General features: G+C 37.4%; 1 protein-coding gene across 1 annotated transcript; it reads left to right on the top strand.

Moving 5' to 3' along the window:
* On the top strand, positions 1585-9218 carry LOC109712908 (methylcrotonoyl-CoA carboxylase subunit alpha, mitochondrial). The gene is made up of 16 exons (XM_020236713.1): positions 1585-2076; positions 2595-2716; positions 2840-2987; positions 3542-3679; positions 4062-4157; positions 4235-4294; positions 5367-5459; positions 5699-5810; positions 6008-6112; positions 6255-6391; positions 6807-7038; positions 7133-7299; positions 7408-7524; positions 7646-7888; positions 8258-8353; positions 8822-9218. Exons 1-16 carry the CDS (start codon positions 1672-1674, stop codon positions 8828-8830), a joined length of 2280 nt encoding a protein of 759 aa, XP_020092302.1. The 5' UTR covers positions 1585-1671; the 3' UTR covers positions 8831-9218.

Here is a 9442-nt window from a genome sequence, read left to right as displayed (position 1 = left end):
AAGGGAAGAGGGAAGGACACGTGAGTTATAAAAGAGGGATGGTGTCTAAATGAGAAAAAAAAAATAAAAAAAAATTGAAAGTAAGAAAATTGCGCCACGTCAGCAAAGTTATTGAAAAATAATATATAGTTAATAGATAGATGTTAGTTTGGGCAAAAATTATATAAGCATCGTTCCCAAACTGTATTTCCTTTTCCTCCCACTATTAAATCCCTTTAATAAACATGTTAGTTTGGGCAAAAATTGTATGGGCATTGTTCCCAAACTGATGGGGACGATGCTGATGGGCGCCGCCGCATTGCCCGCACACGCCCCTCGCACGGCTGAAAACGGGAAAAAAGAAAAAAATTTGTTGGCGTGATTTTTTAGAGAGAGAGAGAGAGAGAGGTGACGGAGAGGAATGGAGGGTGAAGATGAGCGCCGTGCGGGCCACGCGACACCCATCGGCATCGTCCTCAAACTAATAGTTTGGGAACGATGTCCATACAATTTTTGCTTGTTAGTTTTGCCTCCATCTAATATTTTATTAGATATTTTTAATACTAAAATTTCAAAAAAAAATTAAACTCAGAGATAAAAAGATCATAAATCTTGAATAGAGGTAAATGTGACACATAAAGGAAATCGAGATTCCTTAACAAAATGTTTTTCGATAAAGAACAAATTAAGGGATTAAGAAAATTTGTAGGAGAATTTTCATTTTGATTTTTTTTTAATTCGTAAGTACTACTTTATTTTAATAAATTAATTTTTAATTTTATAAAAGAGACAGTTTGCAATATTTATACTCAAATTTATGCTTCATTTCAGTATGCTACATTTATGTCCAAATTTATCCTCCATTTGAATTTGTGCAATACATGCTCAAATTTATGCTCCACTTTGTCAATATTTATACTTCATTTGAATCAATTTTGAATAAACTCAAATGAATGCTCAAATTAAATGCTACTAAACTAATTTTTCTAAAGAGAAGTGCAAACATACTTAGTTTGTGAACTAATTTGTTCTTCTATTCTTAAAATTATATATTTAAGATTAACCTTAATTATGTTTAAATTATGAATTTAAAATTAAATTATAAGTTTTGCATTTAAAATTAATTGCAATTTTTTATATACCAAATCGTATTTGATTAATACTACTAAAAGCAGAACTGGTATTTTACTTAATTTTTATCTTTTAGATATCTTATTTTGACATAAATATTTGAACATAATATATTGTTTTAATTAAATTATTTTTGATATCGTCCAAACAGATGGACAACATTCAAACATAATTCAAAATTTATTCAAAATTATTTTATTTTACAATATTTTCCTCTAATTTAAGACAGCTGAACTAAATTAATAATTGTATATGCATTAATTATATTACTGACGTAACATTCCCAACTAATAAGATTGTATATTTTGATTCACTCATCCAGCCATAGCTAATAAAAAAATAAAATAAAATAAAAATATATTTTTATTATATACTTTTAAAAAATATTTTTTTGATGCTGTGGCACTAAGTGTGACGCAGTAATTTCTATGCTGACGTCAGCTACTACATTTATCTCTCCTTATCCGAGAAAAAACTTTTTCTTTTTTAATTCAACACGGCACTAAGTACAGTAGGATTGCACAGGCCCGGCAACCGAAGCAACCTCATCGGAATTCGCTAATGGCGTCGCTGATCCTCCGCCGCCGAAGGCCCCTATGCCGCGCTCTTTCTCCAAACCCTAACCCTAGAATCCCCCTCGCCTCGTCCTCTTCGGCCTCGTCGTCCTCCTCCTCCTCTTCGTCGGGGGGGGAGGAGGAGAGGGCGAGGGCGAGGGAGGAGAGGAAGGGGTCGTCGGCGAGCATCGAGAAGATCCTGGTGGCGAACCGCGGCGAGATCGCCTGCCGCGTCGCGCGCACCGCGCGGCGCCTCGGGATACGCGCCGTCGCCGTCTACAGCGACGCCGACCGCGGCGCCCTCCACGTGCGCTCCGCCGACGAGGCCGTGCGGATCGGCCCGGCCCCCGCCCGCTCCAGCTACCTCTGCGCCTCCGCCATCGTCGACGCCGCGCTCCGAACCGGCGCCCAGGTTAGGGTTCGCAAGTGAGCCTTTGCTTTTGTAAGCCTCGTCTTCCCCTCAATTTAGCGGTTGTGAAGTGTAGTTGAATTGATCTTGGACTGTTTGATGTAGTCGACGTGCCCAATTTCAACAAATTATTCCTTACATTGACTAGTAGTTGAGTTTGGACTTGGGTAAATGCAATAGTCAACTCCTCACTGTTTCTCTAGTATATTATACTTTTCAATCAACTCTTGGTTTTAAGAAAAAACTGGAATTTATACTACCCGGGAGTGAACAGGTGAGCTTTATATGTATTTTATTCACGTAGTTGGGTCTTTTTCTTGTCGAGTACGGGCTAATTCACGCGGACTTGTAATAGGATTTGAGAATATGCAGCTGTAGGGAGATCTGCCAGTAAAATCCTTGTCGATGAGATTTCTGATAATAATGTTATGCTTATTTGAAATTCAGTTAAGTTGTTCGGGCATTTTCGATAGTCCTTGAGAACTAATTATACCGTAGGATGTCTCTATTGTATACTGCAGGCTATCCATCCAGGCTATGGTTTTCTTTCAGAAAGTGCCGAGTTTGCCCAGCTTTGTGAAGCTGAAGGGCTTACGTTTATTGGGCCTCCAGCGTCTGCCATCCGAGACATGGGCGATAAGAGGTATTCATTTTCTTACAATTTTCCTCTAATATGCATGTTTTACTTTTGTGTCCTATGCTTGTGTTGTCATGACTCATGAATTGACGAAGATACAACTGTGAACTCACACTGTCTCAATATTAGTGCATCAAAGAGAATAATGGGAGCAGCTGGAGTGCCACTTGTTCCTGGTTACCATGGAGATGAACAAGATATTGAATTCTTGAAAAATGAGGCTGAAAACATTGGATATCCCATTATGATAAAACCGACTCATGGTGGTGGGGGGAAGGTATGCCACAATATTTCTTGTATGAATACCTTGGGGTTGAATGTGATGTTCACCTTTGCACTCGTTTTGAAATTCTTTATTGTTTATGCTTGCTAACGGCTGTCATCCCTGCTGCTTCTCGAGATTACTGGATATTCTAAAACTGTATCTTTTCATATATAGATTTGCTGGCGATACAGTTTCAATTCCACCGTATTCTGCATGCTGTAGCTTATGGCTTATAAACATATTTCCACATCTCACTTTCCTAGAAACCAGTGAATTCCTATAGCGACTGTCTCTGTTTCTTTGGATCCTGCAGCAATTATTTTTTGTACAGTATTTGGGAAAATCAGTTTTTGATCATATTGAGATACAAAAGATTTGCAATTGTTGTTCATAATTAGGCCATAATTGTAGCAAGAACATTCATGATTGTTGTTAAAGGTGATGAGTGGCTTGATCTCTCATTGATGCCGTTAGGCAATGTTCTGCTGAGATAATCTGTGTTAGAGAGAGGCTCTTAGTCACGCTCTCTTCTATTGTCTTTGTATTCATTAACTATTCTTTTCTAGGGAATGAGAATAGTGCATAGACCTGAAGATTTTGTTGATTCTGTGCTGAGTGCGCAACGGGAGGCTGCAGCTTCGTTTGGCGTAAATACAATCTTGCTCGAGAAATATATAACTCAGCCAAGGCATGTAGAAGTCCAGGTACCATTTTGCACATCCAAAACCTTGCTAATTGTTCTATTGTTAGTTGGCATATCACAAGTGTGCGACATGATGACTAGCATATGGACAGTAGGTGTTTCTACTGACTGCATATCGACACTGTTACTGCGCATTTCACTTATTGCGTTTTCGGAATTGGTTACATGTCAACTTGTTTTCTCTGGATTCCATGTCTTCGTGGGAACAAAAATGCATTTATGCTTTCTTTTTTCTTTTCTTTTTTTTTCATTTTTCATCACTTATTTTAATCTGCATATAGGATGATTGATTTCTATAGTTTGCTACTTACTAAAACTAGCCTGCAAGCTTAGTGGCCGTCCATGTTGCGCAGCTTTTTTGCTAAGTTGCTTCCTAAATTAAGGTATTCGGGGACAAACATGGGAATGCGATTTATCTATATGAGAGGGATTGCAGCCTGCAAAGAAGGCATCAGAAAATCATTGAAGAAGCTCCTGCGGTAAATTTCCATGTTCTGTTGCTGCTTTTATTCTTTTTTCTGAGGATGCTCATAGTTATGATAATTGCATTTTGCAGCCAAACGTAACTGGTGAGTTCCGTTCCCGGTTAGGTGAAGCTGCTGTCTCTGCTGCCAAGGTTACATGCTTCCTTGAACTTCTACATATTTTATTATGATGGTTACCGGACTATTATGGTTTAACTTACTTAGGACCAAAGGCTCTTTGCTTTTACATCATGGTATACTTATTAGTTATTACACTACATCTATGTTCTTTCAAGTGTTTATATTTACATTCATTTATTGTTACAGAGAATGTTGTGAGTTGTGATCTCGTTCAATTTTTTGTTCTTTCCAGATGGCATCATATAATATGCATTATTTATGGTTGTGTTTCAAAAACTTACTTTGTTTGCATTCTATTTTTGTTGCTTTAGATTGACTCTCAGGAATGGTAATTTTACTGTATAAAACCACCTTGGATTTTGCAGTTACATTTTTCCCACCGAATTTTCAGTAACTCATCATCTTGGTTCATTAATATGCAAAGTCTTTTTTTTTTTCCCCAATCAGAAAAAAAAGAAAATTCTGGTTTGGCTGTGAACTTCTCTTCTTGAAACATGAGTGCTGGGAGGGTCTTCTCTCATGTGCACTTTAATATTCCTGATATTTGTCGACTACATTATATCTTAAGGTGACTATAATCTTTGTTTCAGCTTACTATTAAGGTATTCTTATAATCTTTTTGTGAACTCTCAAATCGGCCGCATGTACCTTAGTCTCTTCAAAATTTTATTTTACAATTTATCTCTTATCTTCTTCCAAATTATTTATTTCTGATGAGTTAATTATGCTGATAAGACTTATGTCACCATATTCTTTGTTGTAGGTATACTGTCTGTTGCATTTGCTGATATTGCAATTTGAAAGGAAACAATTTATTTTAAGTAGTTTGAGAACTTTATTATTACCTAATTGTATCAGATTATTTTGTATTTCACATGTTTCTTTTCCTTATTTTTTTAATTCAAAATTATGTAATCATTATCTTGTTCTAGTATTGATCTCTTGGTGTATACGGCCATCTTAACTTATTTGGTGCTTTTGGATTTCCCTCTTCTCTATTTCAACTCTTTGATCTTTTTATTTCATGTTCAAATTTCTCACAGAGTTGGTGCACTTTCATATTTCTTTTTAACTAATTTGAAGGCAGTTGGCTATCACAATGCCGGAACAGTGGAGTTTATAATGGATACGCTTTCTGGACAATTTTATTTCATGGAAATGAATACTCGCCTTCAGGTATTAGTGCTTTTCTTAACTAATCAAGCGTACTGTTATCAGCTATTTCTACCTTAAAATGTTCACATTCAAAATATTTTTCTATGTGCACGATTAAATTTATTCTTGTACACACTCTTTTGGGAAACTTACATTTTGTATGCATGTGCACTAGTATATACATGTGCAACTTGATCCTTACATGCAAATTGCTGTTGTGCGGCAGAAAATACCTGATTTTTTACATCAATATTTTGAAGGTAGAACATCCAGTAACTGAGATGATCGTTGGCCAAGATCTTGTGGAGTGGCAAATTCGTGTTGCAAATGGAGAACCTCTTCCCCTGACGCAGGAACAAGTGCCCTTGAATGGTAAACTTTGTTTAATGTGATCACACATTTTCAATCGTGCCCGTTTGACAAACTTGAATTCCTATGTGCAAACTGCTAGAATGAGCTATTATACCCTCTTCAAAACTTGTAATTCTAGCCATATTATCTACCTTTACTCCATTTCATGACTTGCACTTATTTGACGCTGGGTCATTATTTCTCTTATCTGTTTCTAGGACATTCCTTTGAGGCTCGAATATATGCTGAAAATGTCCCAAGAGGTTTTCTTCCTGCAACTGGAACCCTACACCACTACCGGCCAGTCCCTGTTACCCCAACAGGTAATATCTGCTACTAAAACATAGTACATATGCTTATTGCTACACACATTAGGTAGTGTTAGCTAATAAAGCTAGTACACATCTAGAACTTGACGTCTTCCATGACTCAACAATGACCCCTAATGTACATATTGTAAAACAGTGAGAGTCGAAACGGGAGTGGAGGAAGGAGATACTGTCAGCATGCATTATGATCCAATGATTGCTAAGCTTGTAGTGTGGGGCGAAACTCGCAATGCTGCATTGGTCAAACTAAAGAGCTGCTTGTTAAACTTTCAGGTGCATGTGACATGTCTAGTTGCTTTTGTATGAATATCAGATCAAGATATTATCATCAAGTTTATTTAGCATTTTCTTGTAAGTTCCAGCTGCTTGATGCCAACGAGCACTGTTGCTTAGTAATAATAGATGGATTGTAATTCTTGTATAGTCGTATCTCACAACGTCTTATTGTTTGTCTTAGCAACGCTACAATTTTGATTGAAGATATGTGGTATATAAATTTCTAACAGATGCCAACTAATAGTTGTCTTGTATAATCTTAAGGTAGAGAATCTACTTCCAGAATGATGCACTTTCGATATATTTTTGTATCGTGAACAATTTCATGCTGTTCGCTTTATATTGAAGCATCTGAATATAATGTATATAATAATTTCTCTGCCTCAGGCAACTCTGACTATGGCCACTGCAGATTGCAGGTTTGCCAACCAATATTGGTTTCCTCCAAGGGCTTGCAGGTCATTGGGCCTTTGAGAGAGGCTTGGTAGAAACCCATTTCATCGAGCATCACAAAAGTGATCTTCTAGTTGATTCAGCTGAAAAACTAACTGAAGAAGCATCTAATGCTGCTAAGCTTGGTGCTACACTGGTTGCTGCCTGTATTTGTGAAAAGGAATACATCACTTCAGGAGAATCTCTTCCCTGTATGTTATATATAGTATATGTAATTCCTGTTTGTCTGCAGATATGCAGGCTGTGGTAAAAGATATCGATGTGTTAAATATCGAATAATTGCAGGTGGGGACAATTTACTTTCTTTGTGGTATACTCATCCACCTTTCAGAATGCATCACAGAGCCAAACGTGTATTGGAACTTGAGTGGGATAAAGAGCTTGATGGCCTCTGCAATGAGCTTTTGCAACTTGCCATTACATATCAATCCGATGGAAGTTATTCCATCACGGTAATATATTACTCTTATAAATGCGTCAAATTGTTCGAGCTCACTTCTATTTTTGTCAGTGATAAGAGATCTGAAAATTCTGACATTTCAGTTTCTCTCAATGGCCAGATTGAAGATAGTAATTCTCCTGCTTTGGATGTCAAAGCTGTGCACATAAGAAACAATTATTTCAGAGTTGAAGCTGGCGGTCTGCATATGAATGTTACTTTAGCATCTTATTCTAAGGTCTGCTTGTCAAATATAATGTTATTACTCCTAAAATCTTTTTTATTTTCATAAAAATTGATGAATCTATTTGTTTTATTTCATTATCTCTTAAATTGATTTGCTGATTCGCTGCCATTAGGATAGTAGCACACACATACATATCTGGCATGGCGAGCATCATCATCATTACAGGCAAACTGTGAAGTTTGACCAACCCAGTGATGATGTCTCCCACTCCAAACCTTCTTTTGAGACTTCGTCTCATCCTAAAGGGACTGTCTTGGCACCCATGGCCGGCTTAGTAGTAAAGGTTCTGGTTGAGGATGGTGCCTCTGTGGAGGAAGGACAACCTGTTTTGGTCCTAGAAGCAATGAAGATGGAGGTTCATATGTGCTCCTTTCTTCTAATTTTATTTGTTCCGGCTATTTTCTATATATTAACCGCTCCAACATGTGAAATTGTATAAATACCTACATACAGTTGTGTAAACCTTGAAAACCTTGCTCATTTGCGGACATTCCCCTACTAGCGCAGCTATGCAAAAACAGTTTCTGCATAGATGATACCCCTGTCAGGGTCACTGATGCAAAAAAAAAAAAAGGTTTTCAAGGGCACGCACAGAACTACCATCTTTGGGAGGTAGTTTCACATACTTGCATATTTGCGGTGGTGTATTTGGAAAATAACCTGTTTCGTCCCTTGTCCTTTCTTTGTTAAGCAATTAATTATATTGTTTATTGCTCTTTTTCAGCATGTTGTGAAGTCGCCCCGTGCTGGGTTTGTCGATGGGCTAAAGGTTACTCCTGGGCAGCAAGTGTTTGACACAAGCGTCCTTTTCACTGTTAAGGTATGTCTGCTGTGTTAATAGTGACTTCTTCCTGGGATACCACATCTTAAGGCCCTTTTATTACGCTCAAGATTGGATTGGATAGAATAAGACTAGAGAGTTATGTCGGAGGAGAGTGTTGTTTTAACAACTTGGTATAAGCGCTAAGGTTCTCAGCGCTAGGGCTTGGTCCAGTGGATACAACAGAATTTCTGAATTTAATCTTGTTCAATCCCAGTCCTGACCTCTTGGGTGGGATCAATATTCCCAGCCTAGTGGGATTATTTGACCTGATCCCCTTTCGCAACCCCTAATGCATTTGAGTCACTAAACCCTCCTACCCAATATAGCTCTATCCTCTAATTTCATCCAATCCACTTCTGGGTGCCGAACAGCCCCTAAAGTAAATTTGATGACCACTGATCTTTACCTGCAAAATTTTATCTAGTAGTTGTGTTATGCTGAGCCCCATAATTTTTCTATCTCCAGGAAAAATAATGCAAATTGGCATCAGGAAATGCCTGACGGTATCGGATGTCGACTACAAATTTATTTAGTACATATTTAAGCATTCAATGCAAGGAGGGAACAAAGTTGCTCTCCAGGTGTCCTGGTCCAAGGAAAGAATTCCTGTCCAGGTGAGAATATGCGTTGAATAATTGAAGTGGGAGTTTGTATTGAAATTGGATTCATCTTTTCGCACTTTGCTACCATGTATGATTTACCGGTCCATAATAAATATTTTGTAAATAAATAAGTTATTTATAGTAAAATCAGCACACCAAAGAAAAAGGTCTGCAATTTGTGCTCCTTTTGTACTGGAACTTAAAAATTTAGATTCAAATAGATTGGTCTCGTATGGCGAAAGGTTAAATTACTTTATTCACTTTTACTTTACCAAAGAATGAAGCTGCTTTCATTGAGATGATAAGTGTAAACACTATTTTTATTCAATTTCAGCCCGAGACATTCAACACATGCATTCTAGTCGCCTTTGTCTCTACTTGTTCTGCATTCTCTTCCTCATGCATCTGTCATTACACTTCTGTTCTTTTATTTTCCCCTGTATGATTAAAAACTTTGCCCTAAAAGTCTCGTTTACGTCACATA

Source organism: Ananas comosus, linkage group 7, assembly GCF_001540865.1.
Source record: "Ananas comosus cultivar F153 linkage group 7, ASM154086v1, whole genome shotgun sequence".
NCBI lineage: Eukaryota > Viridiplantae > Streptophyta > Magnoliopsida > Poales > Bromeliaceae > Ananas > Ananas comosus.
The sequence above is the reverse complement of the archived record's forward strand: the minus strand, read 5'-3'. Positions and strand labels throughout refer to the sequence as shown.